At 36.1% G+C, this 25,074-nt stretch overlaps 1 protein-coding gene across 1 annotated transcript; it reads left to right on the top strand.

Annotated features, from left to right (window-relative positions):
- Positions 1-16,288: 16,288 nt before the first annotated feature.
- Positions 16,289-24,876, top strand: LOC132032498 (transcription factor GAMYB-like). Its single transcript, XM_059422122.1, has 4 exons — positions 16,289-16,802; positions 18,757-19,089; positions 23,192-24,077; positions 24,421-24,876. The coding sequence occupies exons 2-4, from the start codon at positions 18,760-18,762 to the stop codon at positions 24,669-24,671; spliced, it is 1,467 nt and encodes a 488-aa protein (XP_059278105.1). The 5' UTR covers positions 16,289-16,802; positions 18,757-18,759; the 3' UTR covers positions 24,672-24,876.
- The last annotated feature ends 198 nt before the right edge of the window (positions 24,877-25,074 follow it).

The raw sequence follows: 25,074 nt of genomic DNA, 5'->3' as shown, positions 1-25,074 counted from the left end.
TATCCTTCGTTCAACATCAACTTATTTTTCATTCATCATCTTATTCTTCTTCCTCATTCTCTAATCCTCCTAATCATAATTATCTTCTTCTTCTTCTTTTTCGAATTTCAAAGGTGATTTGAAATACCTTTGAATCAATATTTGAAGTTCGCAACTATTGGACTAGCCTTGAACTTTTGAAGTGGGTTTGATTGAACCAGATGTGTAATTTTGAAGTGGATGTTATATGAAATTTATGAAAATAGTATTTCAAGGTTGAATATAATAACGATTGACTACTAGATTACCTACTCACTTAAGACTCCTCACTGCTGTAGATTCCCTATTTTTATAACCCCTAATCTTTGGAAATTTTGTGTAACTTTCTCCTCCTATTTAGGCTCTCTTTTGATAGGCATTATCTTTTTTCAAGTTTATCTTGTAGATATAAGTGTTGTACATATTTTGTATAAATACTCTGCCATACAAGCAAATAATATCATCGCATTATTTACCATCTTCTGTTCGCTTCTTTTTATGGTATCAGAGCTACACTAAACTACCATGAGTTGATCTTTTTTTTTTTTCCTGCTTACTCGCCCAAACACTCAAATAGCCCCTAATACCTCTGTGACCAATGCCGATGGTGTCAACAACGCCATTACTATTGTCCAATTCAATCCCGTTACCCAGCTGCCCATAAAATTAACAAGCAGTCACAATTTCTTCCTGTGGAAAGCTCAAGTTTCAATGCTTATGCGTGGTCACAATCTCTTTGGGCATCTCGATGGCTCCATCCCTGCCACTACTCGCACCATCTCTCAAAACAATCAAGATATTGATAACCCTGAGTTCCTTCCCTGGTATCGCCAAGATCAGTTAATTCAAAATGCTATCTTGGCCTCCGTTGATCCTACAATTGCCCCCACTATTGCTGTTAAAGTCTCCGCCAAAGCTGTCTGGGATGCAGTATGCGAACAAATCTCAAACAAGAATTTTCAGCTTGCGAGACCGATTGGCTCGTCTCACTAAAGACTCTCGTCCGGTCACTGATTATCTTCATCAAGTTCGATTACTTTACGATGAACTTGCAACTGTTGGTGCGCCTGTATCAAACATCGTTAAAATTCTCAGTGTACTCGGATCTGAATTTCGAGAACTTTCTGTTGCCATTCGTGCTCGAGAATCTACAATTTCATATGAAGAGCTTTATGAAAAGCTGCTACATCATGAGCTTTTTCTAAAGCATGAGGAAGACAAGAAGCCGCTATCAACACCTATTACAGCTGCTGTAGCACAAAAGACTACATCAGCTCCTCCTCGTCAGGGTAATAATCCTAACTCCAGCAATCACCGTCCAGGTACGAACACTACTACCAACAATCAGCAATGGCAAGCACAACCATGGCGCCCACGAAGAAACAATCAGCAGCAGCCCTTTGACAAAAACCTTCACTGCCAACTATGTGATCGTGTAGGTCATTCTGCGAGAGTATGCAGATCGCAGTCACATAACCATCTGCAAGCCCAGGAAAACTTCACTGCTCGTTTTTCTCCTCAACAGACCCTTTGGATCATGGATAGTGGAGCTACTCATCATATTGCCTCTGATGCTCAAAGCCTAGCCACCGTACATGACTACCACGGCACCGAAGAGATAACTATGGGCAATGGTAACACCATTCCAATTTCCCATACTGGAAAACGCTAACTTAAGTGCATCAAATCATAATTTCAAACTTCTTAATACCTTATGCTCCCCTGTCATAAAAAATAATCTTATTTCTGTTTCTCAGTTTTGTCGTGATAATCATTCATCTATTGAATTCTTTCCTTTCCATTATCTTGTGATGGATCTGAGTACGGGTGCGCCCTTAGTTCGCAGGAAGAATAAAGATGGGTTGTATGAGTGGACACCAGGCTTCACACATCGTTCTCCTCAATGCAATGTGGTTGTTCCATTTCACCTGTGGCATCAGCGTTTAGGCCATCCTAATTGCCGCTTTTTAAATAATATCTTGAATAATTTTTCCCTTCCTGTTTCAGATCCTAAAGCTAGGTCCATTTGTAATTCCTGTTATTCAAATAAAATGCATAGGTTGACTTTTTCCGAAAATTCAGTGCAAAGTAATAAGCCACTACAAATCCTTTATAGCGATTTATGGGGTCCATCTCCGGTTACGTCAATTGATAAAAAAAGATATTATGTGTCATTTGTTGATCAATTTTCGAAATATATGTGGTTGTTCACTTTAAAATCAAAAAATGAAACTCTGGAAGTTTTTGAACATTTACATCCGTTGCTCGAACAACGGTTCAACACAAAAATTCAATATTTTTACACTGATGGTGGTGGTGAATTTCAGAGTTTACAGTCCTATCTCAAAACATATGGCATAGAGCACTTAGTGTCACCCCCATATACTCCATTAATAGTTGCTCTAGTCCAAAGATGACACCGACGTGTTATTGAAACGGCTAGAACCTTGCTGCACCAAGCATCTTTACCCTCACACTTTTGGAGTTTTGCCTGCCAACAAGCTGTTTATGTGATAAACAGGCTAACTACACCCAATCTTCAGCATAAGAGCCCCTTTGAAATTCTGTTTCAAACTATGCCCAAGTATGACTCCATTAAAGTATTTGGTTGCTTGTGTTATCCATGGCTCAAACCATATGCCAAGAATAAATTAGAGCCCCGTTCGACACCGCGTGTTTATTTAGGATTTTAACATTACTGCCATCAATGTTTTGATCCTTTAACTTTCAAAATTTATTTATCACGCGATGTCTTGTTTCTGGAAAATTAGGTCCCATTTGAAAAATACAGAAAATAAAAATGTATCTTGGGAAACTTGTTCAACTGAACAACCACCACAGGATAATACTCTGAGTTCAAATGTCTCTTATAAACTTCCTACTCAGATTGTGCAGTGGCCCGTGGGCATACATTCTCGTCTCCTCTGCCCCAACAGGTACCACCGTCTCAGGTAATTTAGTTTCTCGCTTATCTGATACTTCTTCTCCTTCTCCAACAACTCTGTTGTTCCCTCCTCTTGCCGCACCAAATTTAGTTTCCGGCCATGATTCACCTCAACCAATTGTTTCAGCCTAACTAGTTCACCCCTCTTCCCATTTAAATGCTCAACCTCAACCCACAATAATCACTTACCAGCGCCAAAATAAGTTTACTGGACCTTTGACCCAGAATCCTACGGTACAACCTTTTTCCTTGTCACTTGCCCCGCCTCCCATAGCGTCACAACCTTCCCTTGTTGCCTCCGACTCTATAGTGATACCCACTCATCATATGATTGCTTGGTCTAAGACCAATAGCCTTAAGCCTAAACAATTCCACACTGTTGTTCAAACTACTTCCTCCATACCTAGAACCTTTAAGCAAGCTCAGCAAGTCCCACACTGGCGTGAAGCTATGAAAAATGAATTTGATGCCTTAGTTCAAAACCGAACATGGGATCTGGTACCATATGATCCTTCAAAAAATGTGGTGGATTGTAAGTGGCTTTTTGGGGTTAAATATCATCGTGATGGCTCAGTTGACAGGTACAAAGCTCGCCTGGTTACTAAAGGGTTCATACAACGACTTGGCCTTGATTTTCAATGCACTTTTAGTCCTGTGGTGAAGCCCGCAACTGTTCGACTCGTTTTTACGATTGCAACACAACAAAGTTGGCCCATCCGTCAACTTGATATCAATAATGCCTTCCTGCAAGGCCGTCTCGATGAGGAGGTCTATATGCGTCAACCACCTAGTTTTGAAGCTTCTACACATCCAACGCATGTTTTCAAGCTGCACAAAGCTATATATGACCTCAAACAGGCTCCACGGGCCTGGTACACTGAACTCAAAAATTATGTGGTTACTTTGGGATTTATTAAATCCCAATCTGATTCGTCATTGTTCATCCTGCATAATTCTAAGTTTACTGCCTATATTCTGGTTTACGTTGATGACATAATTGTTACAGGAAATCAGATTCGTGGTGTTCAGAACATAATTGATAATCTTGCCACCCGGTTCTCATTGAAAGATCTTGGTCCACTTCATTATTTCCTTGGTGTGGAACTCTTTTCTTATCATGGTGGTCTTTTGTTGTCTCAACAAAAATACATTACAGATCTGTTGCAGGAAGTTAATATGCACAATTGCAAGGGTGTTCTGACGCCAATGGCTTCTACTGTTGTTTTCCCAGAGTCTGCCGAAGATTCTCTAGTTGATGGCTCTCTTTATAGGCGGATAATTGGTAAACTTCATTACCTTTCTTTTAAACATCCGGACATCGCATTTGCTGTAAGCAAACTCTCACAGCCCATGCACCAACCCCTAATATCTCATTGGACAGCCATGATGCGCCTCCTTCGGTATCTTCACCAGACATCCTCGTTTGGTCTCCGAATTTCCAAAGAACATAATCATCGTCTTCTAGCATACTCAGATTCTAATTGGGCTAGAGATCCTCTCGATCGAACCTCTACCACAGGTTATGTTGTTTACCTTAGCAGCTCTCCAATATCATGGTCTTCTAAAAAGCAAAGATCTGTCTCCCGCTCCTCCACAGAAGCAGAATATCGGGCTGTTGCAAATACTGTTTCTGAGACCAATTGGCTAACGAGTTTACTCCATGAGCTTCGCTTCCGTATTTTAGCCACTCCTCGGATCTTTTGTGACAATGTCAGCACCACTTACATTTGTGCCAACCTGGTGTTCCATAGTCGGATGAAGCATATTGCTATTGATTTTCACTTTGTTCGTGAACAAGTTCAAAACAAGGCAATCGAAGTTCAACACCTTCACTCTGCTTATCAAGTTGCAGATATGCTTACAAAACCACTTCCACGAGCCTCTTTTGTCAAGCGATTTTCCAAGTTGGGTGTTGTTGACACCACCAACTTGCGAGGGCGTAATAACGGATGACTACTAGATTACCTGCTCACTTAAGACTCCTTACTGCTGTAGATTCCCTATTTTTGTAACTCCGAATCTTTAGGAATTTTGTGTAACTTTCTCCTCCTATTTAGGCTCTCTTTTGATAGGCATTATCTTTTTTCAAGTTTATCTTGTAGATACAGGTGTTGTACATATTTTGTATAAATACTCTGCCATACAAGCAAATAATATCATCGCATTATTTACCATCTTCTGTTCGCTTCTTTTTAGAATACATAATTGAGATTATTTGGAGTTGATTTAGACTATATTTGGATTGATTTTGGATCAGAATTGTTGCTCAAAAGTTAATCATTTCTGTAGATATTTGAAACTGTCACAACCCAAATCTAGATCTAGGTTGTGACAGGCAGACAGGCCACTAACCACTAGGCAAATCTTCTAAGCTACATTATGTGCATAACGTAGAATAAGAGAAGAAAGAATACTACTAAAGATGTTTCAAATACAAATTAGTGCGGAAGTATACTACAAACGTTAAGACATCCCATGCAACCCAACATGAAACTAACTCATGAAGCACTAGAATCTGAATACAACTTATACGAGTTGTAGCTTGATAAAAGAGTCACGAACCAATAAATAAAGGATATGAGTTGAAACCGCCTCCACTCTAGTGGTGGCTCACCTCAACCGGATAGAATTGACAAATTTCTGGAATCACTAGTCAACAACTAGATCTCCACTTACTAAACCTGCGTACATGCATTAACTGTGAGTCTAAAAAACCAAGTAAGTTCATCGACTCGCTCTCCCAACCTACACCTGGTGCAAGTCTTTAGAAATCATTGGTAGTGCATGCAATCCTCATCGTAGCAATACAAGTATAGATAATGATGGAAAGTTTGGTAAATATAAACTCATGATAAGGATATTTTTGTTCCCAACAGTAAAAAGTACATTTTTTTCTGCTTCTTAAAAGCACATTTTTTTCCTTGGTCAAACACATCTAATATAAGAAAAAGTACTAGTAAAAAAGAAAAAAAATGCTTATAGCTTTCAAAAAATTTGACCAAACAACCTATTAGTGTGATAAATAAGTTATTATTACATATAGCAATTTAACAGTAAGTACGATTGAATAAATTATCTTCAACTCAAATGATATACACACAAAGAGTTAAATAAATGAAAAACTACTGCAAAATATTTGGCGTTCACTCTCAATCGACTCAATTTTTAGTACACTAGTCATTCACATGGTTTTTTTAACTAAAGTTGAGACAAAAGACATATGCTTTCATTCTTGAGCTTTTATGTATGTTTGCTCTTATTTGGATAATATATTAGGTATATGCGAAATGAATATTTGAATTTCACAGATACCAAACATCTTTCCATATATATAGAAAGATATGTATAGGAATGTTAAGAAAAAAGCTTTCTTCTTATCATGTGGTTTCTTGAATAAAAAGAGTAATCTGATTAATTACTTTATCCATAATCTTAAACTGAAGATCCATGATTTCACTGGATCATTAGTTTTATTTATGAGTTTAAGTAAATATACACCGTATAAATATTTTTTATAGTATCATTTTTTTTTTATCCCTTGTGTGCATTAAAGATACTTGGGGAATAATATATAGTAGCAGTACAATATACGGAGTAGCAAAAAGAGTAGTACAACTACTTGCTAAACTAATGTTACTGACTAAAATTCAACTCTTTAATTATTCTTCTGACTATTCCTCGTATTTGGAGTGGTGGGGAGGAGGGGGGGGGGGGGGGTGTTTCAAACTCCTAACCTAAATTCTTATATTAGCAATTATTACTTAATCAATCTAAATCCTCGTACTAACTAATTCTACTATCTGTACTTGTCCCATTAATAAATAATAATAATACTCCAATCAAACTAACATTATTCCCGTTCACAACGTTTCAAAATAAAATAATAATAGATGTAGTAGTAAACAAGGAATGACTTTTACAAGATAGTATTATTTTATAATCATGCTGACTATTTGATTATGACTACTTTAATGTTGGACCAATAATTTATTTTGTTTCAGAAAGTTAAATTTTATTTACTTTTAATAAATTGAATTACTTTGAAATATATAAGTATAAAAATTAGCATCTTATGGTAGTTTCTTGTATATATTTTTTTTTTTCAAATTTCACTTGATGAATCACATTCCATAGTTGGATGCATGTATTTGTCTCAAACATTAGTATGAACATGTGGCTGAGATACATATTTTAGAAACTTTCAATTGGCTAAGTTTCTGATCCGTTTAAATAGGAGTAAATAGTACTAATAAAATCTTGAATATTATAATTATAATTTGGTTAAAGGATGAAACTCTTTTATCATGCGTAATGCCAAATTTCCTTCTCTCTCTTAATCAAACTCTCTTTGTTGTGGTCATGTGGATCCCACAAATTTCTTCTATTAATTAATTACACATTTCTTAATGATTACCCCCAAAGATATTAACAAAAGAGTAGGTTTGGGCATGGGATCGTCGTCAACCTCCTACTCATGTTAAAAAAAAAAAAAATTAAGGTAGGGATCGACAATTGTGCAGCAAAAAATATGGACCCCATATTAAAATATCAGGCAATATTTATATAATTCCCAAAGTATCCCCCATTAAGTCATTAATGGTGGATTCATTGCCACATACGTATCAACTCATTAGTGGGAGCAAATGAAATCACTGTACAACAAAAAACTTAGACCCCATATTATTGCTTTTCTTCAAAAGATTAAGTAGTCAAACCATACAATTTCCTTTCTTTTCTTATATTAGCCTAAGATCTAATCTAGATATTTAACTGTTGTATTTGCTATTCCGCCATGTCATTTATTTGTTATGTTTACTCAAATAAATATACTTAAAATATTTATATTTAAAAATAAGATAGAATTTAATTACTTTTTCATTTTTATTTTTACTCTAATAAATGTGAAAAGAGATTAATGTCCTAAAAGAAAAAATAATATTAAATGGAGATCAAATAAGGTAAATTAGTCAAATTATAATTCTAATTGACGTTTTCTTAAAAAAGGTGTAAAAGACAACACGACAAGTAAAATGAGCTGGATAGAGTACTTGAAATTAGAGTAAACCAAGAGTATTCACCAAAAATTAAAAAATAGTAGTTTTTCGTTTAAATAGAAAATCAAATTTCTACTTTGTTTCGTTTTCAACATGTAAAATTAATTTAATAATTTGAACTAATGTAAGTTTGATTTAATTTTATAATTATCCAAATCAAAATTTGATAAAAAATAATAAGTATTGTTTAAGTCCAATCTACATACATTAACAATAGAATATTTTACACCTTTAAATTAATCGAATTAAAATTCAAGTTATCAACTGATGCTTAAATATTGCTATTGTTTTGTCTCAAAGAGGGGAAAATAGTTTCCTTTTAAACAAGTCTTCTCTTTTAAAAAGTATTAATAAATTTTTGTAAACTTTGTATTCTAGCAAACATTAATATAATAAAGTTTTGGATACGGAGCACAAACTACAGTGTTATATTAATCGTGTTTTGGACATACAACTTATTAGTAATATGAGTAAAAAGATTCAAGCGATTTTTTTTTTAAAAAGCTGACAAAATAATGAATAAATAATTGCAATTTGAGAAATTATATAACCAATTAACATTAATAAGAACAAATTTTGAAATAAAAGAAAAATATATGGGTCAAAAAATTAATTTGATGTGTAACTATATAACACAAACTTTAGTAGAATTTAAATTAAATTTTAAAGAAAATACATTTATGATGTGAGACTACACGATAATATTTTCACTAAATTGATATAAATGATAAAAGTACTTATTAACAATATATCATTATAATTATGAAAGAAGAACAGAAGCAAATATTATATCATGCTAACAACTTTTCTGCTATCTGTCGAGATAAATTACGCATTTGAATTATACGCTGAACTTTATAATTTTTATTTGTGAATGGTAAATAAGAAATGATTGATCTTTAGGAGAATAATGTATAATGACTCACGGTTGTTGTATAAAATACAATTCAATCTAAGAAGCAAATATATATCTTTGCAAACCTAATAAATTTATAGCACTAAGCGATAGTAAAAAGCAGATAAAATGTTAGATTCTTAGTGCTTTACAACTTAAGAAATGAATGTCCTCATAATTAAAAAATAATAAGTTATGTTACTATATTAAATTATACTAAAGTTTTGGTTAGGACCAGTATAATGTAAAGATTTCAACGAAATAAAAACTTTGAGATGAAATGAAACCAAATAATTTCCTATACATACTTCTTCAAACGAAAATGTTGTCATACTAATATAATGTTTGTCGTTAGTTCATATTAGGCCTATCGCACGGGCATCAACATGTAGTACATATAAATGTGTAAATGAATATCGCATTTGTTTCATTTTAGGTGATACTATTTCTTAAGCCGTCTTAAAAAATATGATATATTTTTATATAAAAAGATTAATTTAATTTTAAATATTCTTCATTTTGCCTCTATGACGTATTTTTACTGCTTCAGAAATCCCATGGGATACTTAAGAATATACAATAATAACAACAATAATAATAACATACTCAGTGTAGTTCCACGTATGAGGCCTGAGAAGAATAGAGTATACGTAGACCTTACCATACCTCATAGATGGAAATGCTATTTCCGATAAGAGATAGCACTTAAGAGTGTAAGTTTTAAAAAAAATCTTCAAAATTTGTGCCCAATCGAACAAAGCAACATATCTTGAAACAAAAAGAGTAAATTTTTTTTTTTGACACAACCCACATGTTAAAAACTCATCTATTTTCTTTGTTTTTTTATTTGCAAATAATCCAAGATTTTTCTCTCTCAACAAGCTTCATCGTGTAAAATTCTCTTTCCTCGCATGGCACCATCCCAATTGAAAAATTGCTATTTGCTATACTTGGTTTGTTGAAGAAAGAAAAAAACTGTTGAAAAAGTAGAGAAAAAATAAAAGGGTAAAAACTTATCTTTATCGGATGTTTACATTGATGCACGACATGTGTTTCAATTTAAGCTTAATATATAGATAGCCTCTTAAATTTGTCAGGATATTCCATTTAGACTGTCACGCCCCGAACCAGGGCCTGGACGTAACACGGCACCCGGTGCCTGACTACATGTGACCGAGCGAACTAACTGGCTAGGGCGAATCAACATGTGATATCAAAACATCTTGAATGCGAAAATAAAACTAACACGTTGATCTACTAAAAAATAGCGAATAAATCATGAAGTCTTTGAGGAATCTTGAACAAAGTACGAAATATAACAAAGTTGCCAACATGGCTAACATACAAAGCCTACGACTACGGCCCGACTACTACTACAGTCTATGAAGCCTTTAATGAAATCTTTGCGAGTGTTTACCGGGACAAGGCCCCAGTATACATGACTGTCTATAACTGCTATACAGACTGTAAATAAATGATAAGGCCCCGAAAGAACTGGGGTTCACGAATCAGTACGATACTGTAGATCCTAGTGAGCAAATGTGTTGTCTTGTAAATCGTTACCTGTATCGCGAGATGCAAGCCCCGAGCAAAAGGGACTTCAATACATTTGAATTGCACTGGTATGTAAAGCAACTGAAAGAAAGAACTGTAAGTGGGGTGCTCGGGGAAAGGGCAACCCAAATCAATAAACATGTAATAAGTGCTGAAACTGAAACTAATAACTGATAACTGAAATGAACAAAGAAGTAAAGTTATAAGTATTTTGTTATATCTTGTATTTTGTACGTTGGGACATTCCGAGCTAGTCGTGAAAAGTTGAGGGCAAGACAATTTTGGAAGGCGAGGTTGAGATTTGTAATCTTCGATTTCGTTTTAATGCCTGAAGTCGCATATAAGTATTGGCATGGAATACTAAGGGCAAACTTGAAATTTAAAAATTATTATTATGTATGAATTCTTGGAGAGGTCAAGTGGCCGTGGGACCCACCCATGGTTGGCCAATATTTTCAAGCCATGAAATGGCACATGTGTTCATTTTATATGGGTGAAGGCTAAATGTATATGTAGGCAAAGATGACAAGGAAGAATTCATCTTTTATAATTTAAGAAAAATCTAGAAAATTGGAGAAATTTGGAGGAAAAGAAAAGAAAAGAAAAAAAAAAAAGAGAAAAAGGGGCATATGGCCGGCCATGTGCCCATTTATACATATATATATATGTGTGATGGTCAAGTAAAGACCACACTTCATCATTTTTTTGCTCTAGAAAGTTCAAGAGAGAGAGAGGGAGAAAAACACGGGAGTTCGACCGAGGGGGCCGGCGAAACTTGCCCTCAAATTTGATCATGGAAAATTATTCTCCTTCTAGTTTTCTACTAATTGGAAGGCCCTCGTTAACGTGCGAGTAGTTGTTGAAACAAGAAAATCGTTCGTTGTTGCCATAAGCAACTTCTAGCAGAAAGAGGAATTGAGAGAAAAGGTAAGGTTCAATCTTCTTTGCATGCATTATGGACGTTTTCGAGCATGTTGTAATGTGAAGAAACGAATGAAATACATGGAATTATATATGTTGAAGTTGCGGCCGTGTGTATGAAGTTTGAGTGTAGGCATGATGAACTAACTTATTTAACATGATTGGATTGTTGTGTTATGAATTCTATGATGCAAATGAAAGTTTGATGATTCAAATTGAAGTGTGGTTGTTGTTGGGCCGTGGGTTGTCTTGGCCGTGTATGTATGCGTGTTGTGTAGGAATGGTGAGTTAAATTTACTTGGCATTGTAGTTGTTGTCGCTATGGAATATATGATGAAAACGAAGGTTTGATGACTCAAATTGAAGTTGTAATTGGTTGTGGGCTGATTTAGAACCTAAAGTGATTTTAATATGGTTTCTTGTTTTTATGGGAATAATGTTGTTAACGGATGGAATGATTGACATAGTTTATGAGTTTGAAAGAAAGAAATGCATTGTTGTCTTATTCATTAATTTGGAAGGTTTCGGGTAAGGTTGGATGTTTTGAGTTACTTGTCGACATTGTTATTATGATTGTTGGTATTGTTGTTGTTGGATTTGGCCGAGTTGAATTCTCGGGGTTGATGATTTATAAGGGAGATGCTGCCCAAATTTTTGTAGACAAAGTGTTAGTTTGGAATCGGATTCTTAAGTGCTTACGGCTAATGGTTGATATTTAATGACATGATTGTAGATCGTGAGAAGCTGAGGCATAAGTTTGGATTAGCTTAGGAAGCGGCCAAGGTATGTAAAGCTTGTCCTTCTTTTCTTTTGGCATGTCCTAGGCGTAAGTAAGTTATGATATATTATAAGCTTTGGGGGTAACTCTATTCTGGAAATCCGAGCATGTTTACGAGTCCTAAATGCTTCTTGATATTAACATTCTCCATATGAGCGGATTATGGTCTTTATGGTCGTCGTATGATTGGATTTTAAGGTTGCAAGAAGAATTTTTGTTCCTAAAAGACCCTATATCTAAAATTGTCCGTAACTTTCATAAACGGAACCGGATTGCTATAATATGTTCGTAAAATGATCCTATAATGAATGACTCCCGTAACTTTCACCGGCGGGCTCGGATTAGCTTGACACATGTGTATGATCTCTGAGACGTTACTTGACATAGCTTATGACGATATCCGAAAGAACACGGAACGTGATTATGATCTCGACACACGAGCAGTGACCGGTTTACTTATCTGTTGAGTCTAAAAGATGATTTATGTGTATGTGTATGTGTGTATGTGACTTCTGCTTACTCTGCTCGTGCCTACTATGTGACATTTCATCGAGTCCCGGGCCGGGTACGTATTCGTGCACATGGTTATGACTATCTCACCGAGTCCCTCATTAGAGGGCCGGGTACGGTATGTATGTGATATTTCACCGAGTCCCGAAAGGGCCGGTACGACCAAGTCCCACGCTCGGGTACGACCGAGTCCCTCGCTAGAGGGCGGGTACGGTATATGATGACATGATGATGGCGCCAAAGACAAGATCCCATTCACCGAGTCCCTCACTGAGGGGGCACGTATATATATATATATATATATATATATATATATATATATATATATATATGCATGCATGATGATGATATGATTATGATATGAGTCTACTTACCGAGTCCCTCGCTAGAGGGCCGGGTACGGTATATATGTACGATGATATGATGACATGATTATGAAATGATCTTACTTACCGCGTCCCTCACTGGAGGGCCGGGGCATGTTATACGCATACTTAATGGTTACATGATTTTGACATGCATGATATATATCTTCAAAGGCAAGTCTCATGATTTTTACGGCTACTACATTTGTTCTGGAACTCCTATTTCGGACATGATCCTTTTTATTATGCTTTATGCTTTACATACTCAGTACATATTCCGTACTGACCCCCTTTCTTCGGGGGCTGCGTTTCATGCCCCGCAGGTACACCTGATGAGTGAAGATATTAGTAGAAGATGTTCCGGCGGGGATTGGCGAGCTCCATTTTCTCCGGAGTCTTTGCGAGTCGTGGCATCATGTTATGGTATGCTCGGAGTTCGTTAGAGACTTTGCGGCAAGGTGTCGTGGGTAAAAACGTCGGTTATGTAATCGGCTATGTAAGCCGATGTATTATTATGCATTGTATTATAAGTTTCGTACGTTACAGATTTTATTTGATTCGAGAAAGGTAAAAAGCACATTATTCTTCGAAAAATTTTCGTTAGGTATTTGTGTCACGATTTGAAAGCCAGCGTGATTATGAGTCTTGTGTGAGTCAGCGGGTTCGCTCGGCCCTACATAAGGGTCGGGTGCCCATCACACCCTAACAGAAATTAGGGTGTGACATATTTCCTGTTCTGAATGTGGAATCACCTATTTATAACATGTGGCCTTGGGCCCATATAACATGTGGTCTCGGGCCCATATAACGCGTGGCCTCAGGCCCATATAAGTGCACAAGGTTGTGGCCTCATGCCTAAGTATACGTATACATAAAGCGTGGCCTTAGGCTTAAAACACAGGTGTTCAACATTAAACAATTTATATAAAAGAACTGAGAATCATGCAGAAAAGTACAACACTGACATACTGAGCAATGACTCACTAAGGCATATATTCATAAACTGATTATGAGACCTAAAGCTTTAACCATTTATAAACATGCTGAGTATTCTAGACTAAGACTCATGGGTATCAAACACAAGTCTACATTGATTACGTACTGAGCTCACAACGTTCGGAATGAAAGTCATGAATGAATTACGAAACTAGAGAATAGAAATTCTGCAACTATTCAAGGAACTAAGCTTAACTATATTTCTGAGGCAATTAGTAATGTTGTAAAAGAACGTGGCATAATGAGAATCATTAACATTCCCAAACGTAGAGAGTTAGCCTCACATACCTTAATTCCGGCCTTTGAGGGTAATACAATGTTCGTCAACCCTTTCAACCTTAATCTACAACAATACAAGTCAAAGGGATTCAATATTAGCAAGTATACTCATGCTTTGGTCATCTACGCATTTTATCAAACACTTGGTGGGCATAAAGCTCCACAACCTTCATTAATGGTGATTCTTCATCCAATTCTCATGCTACTAATTCTAGGTGATTCTACAATCTCATTTAGATGCAATTAACACCATTCTTCACACCCGTATGATTACAACAATTCTAAGTCAACAATCCAAAACCTTACTATAGTTCATATAATTTTCTTTATCAAAACCATTTACTAATCTCCCAAGAACTCATTAATTAACAACTACAGATGATTAGAGAGTAGAAGCATTACTTTTTTTTTTATGTTAAATCCTCTTAAATTAGAGTTCTAGGGTTTCTTTGCTCAACAATGATGTCTCAATCGAATATCTAATGATTTGAAGGGTTTAATCAAGTTGGAAGGGTATTAGGGACTTGAATTCAACTTAGAATCATCATAGAACTTACCTTGGAGGGTTCTTGAGGCTTGATACTTGTTCTCTCTTGCCTTAAGATGATTTTTCATGATTAGGGGTGTTAGGAAAATAAACCTCAAGCTTAAATATAAGAAAAACGCGAAAATATGAAGTTTTGACCCGAAACCCGACCCATTCGCTATGCCAGGCCACCGCGCGACCCCTGGCAGGTCAAAAGTTCAGACAGGGTATTTTTGTGAGCTGAGCCTGCGATGCGGGCCCATCGCACGCTCCCCAAGCCGGGCGCTTGGCCATCGCGCGCGACTCGAGTCTGCTTCTGCACAATGTTCAGTAAAATGACCATAACTCCTGACACAAAGCTTCATTTTGGCTCCACAATAGATCTTTGGAAAGGTGTTTCAAAGATCTACAACTTTCATGTTTAAGTTTTCTCAAATTACAACGGATTTTCAAGAAAATCTGGTTGGAAGACAGACGTATCGAAAACTTAGCCGATTCTATCGAATCTTAAGCACCTCACTATCCGTCTTGATTCCAAAACAGCTATTTCCATCCATACTCCTCCCAATAGTACTTCACATGTCTAAAATGTCACATTAATACTCATTTAACACCTCCACACCTAATCGAATTTACGGGATGTTACATAGACACTAGAATAAAGTCTTATCCAATTGAACACCTCAACTCCTAATAAAACGTTTCAATTAAACACTTTCGGTTCAAATTCTTTTTTTCCGTGTGTGTTTTCATTTGTCTATTAGGTAGTAAGGTTAACTATATAAAATATGTCATATACGCATTCATCTCAATAAACTGTACAACCCCAGAAAATTGAGGTGAATGTGTATATGACATATATTATGTAGCTAACCTAACTACCTAATAGACAAATGACACATACAAAAAAAAAAAATTGAATGGAAAGTGTCTATTTGGAACGCTTTGGAACGCTTTGTTAGGAGTGAGGTGTTCAATTAAAACAAAACTTCATTCAAGTGTCTAAATAAAATATCCTATCAAGTTTAAGGGGTTAACTATGTGTTAAGCCTTGAATTTATATAACTATCATTGATTGTCTACGCCACATCTCTTACCACGGTCCTTCACCGGACCCTGCTAATGCGGGATGCTTTGTGCATCAGACTGCCTTTTCTCCACTTGATTATAATTAATTAATATACACTTTTACTTCATTAATTCACCTAACCATAGTAACTTGAATTACAACAACAATCACAACATACCAGTAAAATCTAACCAAATAAGGTCTGGAGACTTTACCCTGCTATAGTAACTTGAATTGTTTGGTATAAATACCAATGCAAGCTTTTACCCAAAAAAAGAAAGACCAATTAAACAAGCAAATGATTACTTTTTCCTTAATTTAATGATGTGGGTGTTATTTATCCCCAATCTTTCTCCTCTATTTTCTCTCTCTTCTTGTTGCCATGTAAACCTCTCTTTATTTTTCCCTTTTGTCTTCTTTTTTTTAAATTCCTTAAGCTGCTGACACCTAAGCTATCTTTCACTGTGTTTCTTTTTTGTCAAAACTCTTTCAATAATAAGTGGATCTTTATTTCTTTCCTCACAAAACACAATTTGGGTTTCTAAAAGATTCTTCCTTTTTTACTAATTCTTTAAGATTTTTGCATTCCCATTTCTATCTTCAAGTTTTGTTTTATGGGTCTTAATTAAAGTCCTAGTCTTGATTTTTTATAATCAATATTTTGGGTTTTGACTTCATTTTTAAAGGTTTTCTTGTTAATTTATGTTACTTCTTTTCTGGGGTTTTTTTGTATATTGAGTTTTAAGCTTACTTTCAGTTTTTTCTGTGTTGAATTCAATTGAAATCTGTTGGTTCTTCATTTATTTATCTGGTTTTTGTTTTTTTGAGGGAACTGATTAGTTGTCACTAGCTCCAAGTCTCTGTGGGTTGCTTCACCAGCTTTCTTTATTCAGGTATGATTAAAATGCTAATTGTGTGGTAATTTTTTTTTTTTTTTTGAGCTTGTTGTGTTTCTTGGTTTTTATGATTTCTTTGAGCTTGTTGTGTTTCTTGGTTTTTATGATTTCTTTGAGCTTGTTGTGTTTCTTGGTTTTTATGATTTTTTCTTAGCTTGTTATGTTTGCTGGTTTTTGTGATTTTTTTCTTAGCTTGTTTTGTTTGCTGGTTTTTGTGATTTCCTTGAGCTTGTTATGTTTCCTGGTTTTTATGATTTTTTTGAGTTTGTTATGTTTCTTGGTTTTTATGATTTCTTTTAGCTTGTTATGTTTCTTGTTTTTTTTGATTTCTTTTAGCTTGTTATGTTTCTTGGTTTTTATGATTTTTTTTTTTTAGCTTGTTATGTTACCTGGTTTTTATGATTTTATTGAGCTTCTGTTTCCTGTTTTTTATGATTTTTTTGAGCTTGTTATGTTTCCTGGTTTTTATGATTTTTTTGAGCTTGTTATGTTACCTGGTTTTTATGATTTTTCTAAGCTTGTTATGTTTGCTAGTTTTTATGATTTTTTCTTAGCTTGTTATGTTTGCTGGTTTTTGTGATTTTTTTCTTAGCTTGTTTTGTTTGCTGGTTTTTGTGATTTTATTAGGCGTGTTAATTGCTCAGCATACTCCTATTGGGGTATTTTCTTAATTTGTCCAAGTAGTTTACACTAGCAAGATTGAATTGGGTCTCTTGATTGTGAAATTTTCATAGAAGTGACCTTTTGGGTTTTTTTTTTTTTTTTTTTTTTTTTTTGGGGGGGGGGGGGGGGGGTGTTGTTAGGTGTGAATGGGTTCTTATTGGAGTTAGTGAAGTGTAAACTAGGAGTTCCTTTCATATTAATTTTGAATCCCTTTCACATTCATTTTTGAGCCATGCATTTATTGGTTTGGTAGAAGCACCACGTGTAAGTAAGTATTTTAACGGGGTTGAGGGCTAGCTCACTTGGTGAGCTCCCTGCATTCCACAGTGGAGGTGGAGGGTTCAAGCCCCATCAGTAGCTTCCCCTTTCCCTTTCTCCCTACTCTGGTGTAAAAGTTGAGGTGCCTACTTGTGCACACCCAAAGTTGGAGGGCATACTTTCCAGCTGAGGCCAAGTTTGAGGGCCTGTTTATGTATTATGCCTTATTTGTTTTCACAAGCTAGCGGCGTCTTTGTTTTCTTCGAAAGCTATGATGTATATTTTTATTTGCTTTGGTCAAAGAATTAAGTTATTATATATACCTAGGATTGAGCTCAGTGGATTTCTTTGTGGACTTGTATATGAGCTCTTTTCCTTCCTGTTTCATTCATTTTATCCCAAAGTCCGATGAGTTTTTAGAAGTTTGATGTCCTGAATTATGTATCGGGTTATCCTTTTTCATCATTTATCTTTTTACCTTTTATGTTATTTTGTGAGAATCTATATCAATTTGCTTTCTTTCGTGGCTTATATATATCCGTTCTATTCTGTAATTTCAGTGCCTTTGTGGTGCTGTTATTTGAATAAAATCCTTTTACTTATCCCCCCCCCCCCCCCCCCCAAAAAAAAAAAAAAGGGGGGGCAGTTTCTTTAATATCACCAATTTCTAATATTAAGCTCGACTGGCTTTGTCGTGAATGAGGTCACTCCTTTGGGACATAACGCCTGTATTTCTCCCTTGACTTTATAGCAAACAATTTCACGTCTCCTTATTTTTTCTTTTATTTATTTATTTCACGTCTCCTTCTATTGGCAATTAAATGCTATTTTTTTAGAGCTTTTATCATTTTGGCCCGTCGGCCAAAATTAATTATGGGTGCTAGCCAAAATAGACAAAACCTATACACTGATTATGTATATTATATGTATATTTATACTTATATACAAAACCTTTACAATTGTTGGCTATTATTCTTTTGAGAGGTCCAAAAATGTAATTATCCCATTTTTTATTTATTAAACATTTTAGGATATGAGCATCACAAGTGAAACCGATTATATGATGACATCCAAAGTTGACATGGATTCACCAGATGAAGAAAGTGTAGCACTTAAAAAAGGTCCCTGGACTTCTGCGGAAGATGCGATTTTAGTGGATTACGTCATGACACATGGTGAGGGGAATTGGAATGCTGTTCAGAAGCATTCAGGACTTGCTCGTTGTGGTAAAAGTTGTCGTTTGCGGTGGGCAAATCACCTAAGACCAGATTTAAAGAAAGGTGCATTTACTCCAGAGGAAGAGCGACGGATAATTGAACTGCATGCTAAGATTGGAAACAAATGGGCACGAATGGCTGCTGAGGTTCGTATTATCTCTCTATCTTTTTCAGTCACTTGTGGTTACTCCCAACTATTTGAAAGTGTCTTATTTTGTTCCGTATCTTTGCTTAGATAATCATAAGGCATAAGTGTCGTCTGCTTCCGTAATTTTATTGAACAATCATGAAGAATTAGTTAAACTGACAGTTCAAGATTTTGTTTTGTTAAAAAAACATTCATTGTTTTATACTTACGAATTTCAAAACGTATAGGATTCTAGTATTTTGACCTTTGTGTCAGTTTCTTGAACCAAAAAAAGGGGAAAATCATATGTAGTATCTTTTTGTTTAATTTGTAAATTCTGCAAACAAAATGTCTTTAACTGGCATCCTTCATTTATGTTTTTATTTCATATTAATTCCTTTTTAAGTGTAGGATGTCCTACCCCGGATAAGTTCGAGGTCTATGTCTAGTAGTCCTTGATAAGTACTGTTTTTATTACTCTATCCCAGTTTATTTGGTATACTTTCCTTTTTAGTCTATCCCAAAAATAATGACACATTTCTATAGTTAGAAATGATTTAACTTTAAACTTCCTATTTTACCCTAATGAAATGATTTATTACTATAGAAATGTCTATGGCTTGTTTTATGCCTCAACTCCTCAAGTTTCAAAAGTCTGTCTTTCTTGCTTAAACTCTGCGCCCGGTCAAACAACGTAGATAAAATGGTACGGAGGGAGTAGTACTTAATTTATTTATTTTTTTAATCAGGTAAACATATTTTCATTCATAAACATGGCCAAAAATCTGGCCGTATACAAGGGGTATATACCAAAAGGTAAAGAAATCTACCAAAAGAAGTAATTCTCTACAAACTCCACCCAATCTTCTATACAATTGGGAGCTCTATGGGTGCACCAAAAAAAAAAAAAAACAAGGGATCGAAGGCTACTCCTAAATTGTGAAAATTTCGACTCCACCCCCTCAAAAGCTCTCCTATTTCTCTCTCTCCACACCACCCACATTAAAGCTAGTGCAACTACGTTCCATGCCCTGCGCCTTCTCCTCCTTCTCCCGCTCTTCCAACTGAACATCAACTCTTTCACAGTTCTTGGCATTACCCAACGTTTGTCAAACCACCTGAACATATCCCACCATAGCCTCATAGTAAGACCACAATGAAGAAGAAGATGATTCACGTCCTCGCCAGTCTCCTTGCACATAAAACACCAGCTGATACAGACAACTTTCCGCTTTCTAAAATTTTCTGTGTCAGGATAACCCCTCTAGTAGGTAGCAAAGTGAAAAAATACACCTTCCTTGGCACCTTTGGAACCCAAACTGCGTTAGAAGGAAAAAGTTCATCTTCCCCAATCAAAAGTTTCTTATAAAAAGACTTGACTGAGAACAAACCATTCTTCCCCAAAGCCCACCACAATTCATCCGGATCATCAACCGAAGTAACTTGCTTATGGAGTAGAGCCAACAATCTTTGAAACTCGGTCACCTCCCAATCATGCAAGTCCCTCCTAAATCTCAAGTCCCAAAAAGTATCTCCACCTTGTGTTCCTCTCACTTGTTGTATTGTCAAGTCTCTTTGGCAAGATATTCAATGTAGGCTCGAAAACTCATTTTTCAATAAATTATCTCCACACCACCTATGACCCCAAAATTTAACTCTCCTCCCGTCTCCAACCTTGAATGAGATGTTTACTTTGAAATCATCCCATCCCTTCATGATGTTCCTCCACAAACCACACCCAAAAGGCATAGTCGCATCTCTAGATCTCCAATCCTCTTCCATAGCCCCATGTTTATCAATTATCACCCCTCTCCAAAAAACATTTATCTCCATCCCAAATCTCCACAGCCATTTGCCAAGCAAGGCTTTATTAAACACTTTTAAGTCCTTTAATACCAAGTCCTCCCCATTTTTTAGGAGATGTGACAGTTTCCCACCGCACAAAGTGAAACTTCCTTGCCCCATCCGCTGCGTCCCAAAGAAAATCTCTTTGGATCTTCTCCAACTTTCCTGTGACTGAAACTGGAGCCTGAAACAAAGACAAGAAATAAGTAGGAATACTCGATAAGGTGCTCTTTCTAAGCACTTCCTTCCGCCTTTGGACAAATATCTTTTCTGCCACCCTGCTAATCTCTTCTCAACCCTCTGAAGAACCGGATTCCACACCGTTTGATCCTTGTTTGAATAAGTAATTCGTGTTATTTTGATCAGTTCGTCGTCTAATTATGAGTTTCTGCTAACCTTCGAATGTTCAGCTGTGTCAGGGAACCTTGATCTGTTCAATCTTTTTGAATCAGATTTAGCTTTTCTTCCCCATATGTATCGCCCCTGTTTGTAATCATGCAATCCCAAATCCTATATTTTGCTTTTCCTTTGTTGTCAACTTTTGTGTTATCATATGAAATTATAGTAACCCTTGGAAATCCGAATAGGAGAAAGCTCTCATTTCCTATTTTCTACCCATAGCTCTCGCTTGAAGTCATCCATAGCTCTTGTTGACACTTTATGTTGTGTCATCAATCACCCACTGTTTATTGATAACACATCACCCACTGTTTATTGATAACACCTAACAGTTCGCCATCCATTTAATTTGCTATGTAACTAGAGCTACATATTCTTCTTCGAATCCTGGTGAAATAAAATCCCTAACTGATAGTCCTGTTTCACTTATTTATGTCAATAGGACTCATTTTTTGAATTGAAGTGGACTCAAATTAATCTATCTTTTGAAAATGAGACTTGAATATTTAGAAATGTAAGAATATTACTACAAGATGCAAATTTCTTCTTTCAAATGATGAAAAAACATACTTAAAATCTCAATGAAGATTGTTTTGTTAACTCCCAGAAGCATAGTAGGACTACCACTTCGGGACACAAGGGTTCTGAGATGGGCATTGCTTTACGGGTTGATAATGTGAACATTGTTTGGCCCTACCAGCGTAGCTCTGTCGATCAGACTATTCTTTTTAAAATAACACTAGCCATTAACTGTTGAGTTTTGGCTCTCTGAAGTAGCTTGTTGCATTTCTTTTGCTCTATTTTCAACACTAAGGGGGGTCTAAAATCCGCCTAATGAAGCCATGATCAGAAGAGATATGACATGGATTTAGAGAGTCTTAAAAAGTTGCCAGAATCCGGGATGTAAAAGGTTTCTGGCTCAATGAAACTTATTGCATCATCATGTCTCATCTGCCTTAAACATATTTATATGTATGTTTGTTATACACTTGGTAATTGTCCCTTGACCAGTATAGGAAGTGAATAGGAAAATTAGACAAAAGTGTTCGCCTGGTAAAGAAGTGAAGTTACAAACGACGAACACCACATTGTTAGAGCACCTTTCTGTGAAGTTACAAACGACGAACGCCACATTGTCAGAGCACCTTTTCTACCATCATCTTGATACACATGATTTTCTCTGTACTATCTGTTGTCTTTTATAGTAGTCCAAGTTACATTCTTCCATCATCTTGATACACATGCTTATGCTTTGGCCTTTGGGTGATATGTGCAGTATATCTTGTGTGATAATGAATAGTGTTTTGTGCTTGGTAGAACTAATACTTTTGGTTAGTACTTTTCATTAAACAAAAAAGTTGCATGACTTCGTATGAAACTGCCTAACACTTATTTGGTCCAGGATTAGCTGTCCAACTTCTAATTTAGGTTCTACCCCGGCTTATGGTACTTCAATAGTCTATTATGGAAAAAAATGCTACGCAGGCACATTTACTAGAAAAGGTTCAAATTTTTTAAAACATTAACCTGTCATTTCCACATTTAGACCAACAACATACCCAGTGTGATCCCCCCCTACCTTGGGTGAGGTACATAGGTTGTTTCTGATAGACCCTCAACTCAATAAAAGCGTTTTCGAAACAGGTTTGAAAAATACAATAGTAAAAAGCTATGATGAAAATACTGAAGAAAAGAAAAGTATTGACAGCAAAATAGTAAAGATAACCAAATAACCAAAGTAAAAGTAACAACATTAGTATATAACAGTTAAAAAGGCAGAATATTAGGCTGGAGATATCACTAATTAAGTAATTAGGAGTGCGATTTCTTCAATTTCTCATTATTAACTTTTTATATGCCGTTTTCTACCCTTTCAGTTGCCTGGCCGCACAGATAACGAGATCAAGAACTACTGGAACACCAGAATAAAGAGACGACAGCGTGCAGGCTTGCCAGTTTACCCTCCAGATATTTGTTTCCTGGCAAGTCAGAACAAACAAAATGAAGAGTCGGGTGCATTTTCGTCTGCAGATGCACAAAATTCTAACAACTTTGAGATTCCTGCTGTGGAGTTCAAAAATTTGGAACTCAATCACTTGTTATATCCACCACCAATTAGCTTTCTGGCACAGGGACATAGAGTTCCCTATAGTACTACGTCTTTTCTTTCTACAATGCATCCGTCAAAGCGTATACGAGGATCAGATTCCGTGTTCTCCTGTTCAAATGGTGATCTTCTCCTAACTTCCTTCCAATATCAGAATGGCAGTTCTTTGCTTGCTCAACCCTTGGGGTTTTCTTCGTATAATAATCATAATTTGACATATGATGATCATCGATCATTCTCAAGTGTAATTCCGGGCAGCCATGCCTGTTTAAATGGCAACTCTTCTTCTTCAGAGCCCACATGGGCTACGAAGCTGGAGCTCCCTTCACTCCAAAATCAGACAGCAAACTGGGGCCCACCTGCTTCCCCGCTTCCTTCACGAGAGTCGGTTGATATTCTGATTCAATCCCCTCCAGCTGGACACAGTGAATCGGGTAGTCTGTCACCTAGGAACAGTGGTCTACTGGAAGCTGTGCTTTATGAATCACAAACTATGAAAGATTCAAAGGATAATTCATGTCCAGATCTCAAAGGATGGGAAACTTATGACGATCCATTCTCTCCTTTCAGTCATTTCTCTGCATCAGTATTTAGTGAATACGCCCCTATCAGTGGAACCTCATTACATGAGTTACCATCAATAGCCACAATGTCAGGTGAGAGTGGTTAATTTACTGATTTCTCCTAATTATCTACATAGTGGAAGTTTATTATTGGACTTTTTCATTTACGGCCCGTCGGCCAAAGTTAACTATGGTCACTAGCCAAATATATACAAAACCTATACACTAATTATCTATATTATATGTATATTTTGTGTATACAATAAGTATATTATATGAATATTTTTGTGTATTCAATGTGTATATTATAGGTATATTTGTACTTAATATATAAAACCTATACATTTGCTGGATATTATTCTTTTGAGCAGTTCAAAAATGAAAATTTTCCTTTATTTATTAATTTGTATAATTGGATTCTTCTATGATGTTAAAGGATGCAAGGTTAAGCAAGAGATAGGCAATCCAGCCCCCTTGGATGACAAAGATGGCACTTCGAACCAGACGAACTTTTCCAGTCCCAAGACACAGCATGCTAAGAATCATCTGGCATTGAAAGATGCAATTGGCTCTGGCTTTTTCGATGATTGTGGCTGGGATTGCAAGCAAATCCATGCCGTAGCCACATCATCAGGTCAAGCTTGTGGACGCAATTCTTGCTCTTGGGATGCCATGTCCGCTGTGTAGTCAACGACCCAAACGAGATTATGGTACTTTTAAAGTTTTGATAACATCTTTTTGATATAAAACTTGGTTATCATCTATTAAATGACAATGGAATACCATGTAATTTTTTCCATAAGCTGGAAACAGTTACGCATGTCCTGCGTACATCGAGTTTATGAAATCTAGAGATAAGAACAAATGAAACATTGTTTTTATGTGGCATCAAGCTGATTGCAGTTTTTATAATATTAGACTGAGACATGCTTAATTAAGCGACATGGACAGGGAGCATTCATATAGCGGCCTCCTACTCGTTGTTTGCTGTTGTAAATCAATTGTGGTTTGGTGGTGACTGGTCGGAAAAGGTTTGATGGCGTTGCATAAGGCAAGCCGTAATTCAACTAGGCCTTGAATCAGTGGTTCA

This window comes from Lycium ferocissimum, chromosome 10 (genome assembly GCF_029784015.1).
Source record: "Lycium ferocissimum isolate CSIRO_LF1 chromosome 10, AGI_CSIRO_Lferr_CH_V1, whole genome shotgun sequence".
NCBI lineage: Eukaryota > Viridiplantae > Streptophyta > Magnoliopsida > Solanales > Solanaceae > Lycium > Lycium ferocissimum.
The sequence above is the reverse complement of the archived record's forward strand: the minus strand, read 5'-3'. Positions and strand labels throughout refer to the sequence as shown.

Excerpts from the sequence above, each read along its gene's own strand:
- LOC132032498 (XM_059422122.1), top strand. The coding sequence starts at position 18,760 with ATGAGCATCACAAGTGAAACCGATTATATGATGACATCCAAAGTTGAC. Across the intron at positions 19,090-23,191 it reads GGGCACGAATGGCTGCTGAG|TTGCCTGGCCGCACAGATAA; the intron begins GTTCGTATTATC and ends CTACCCTTTCAG. Across the intron at positions 24,078-24,420 it reads ATCAATAGCCACAATGTCAG|GATGCAAGGTTAAGCAAGAG; the intron begins GTGAGAGTGGTT and ends ATGATGTTAAAG.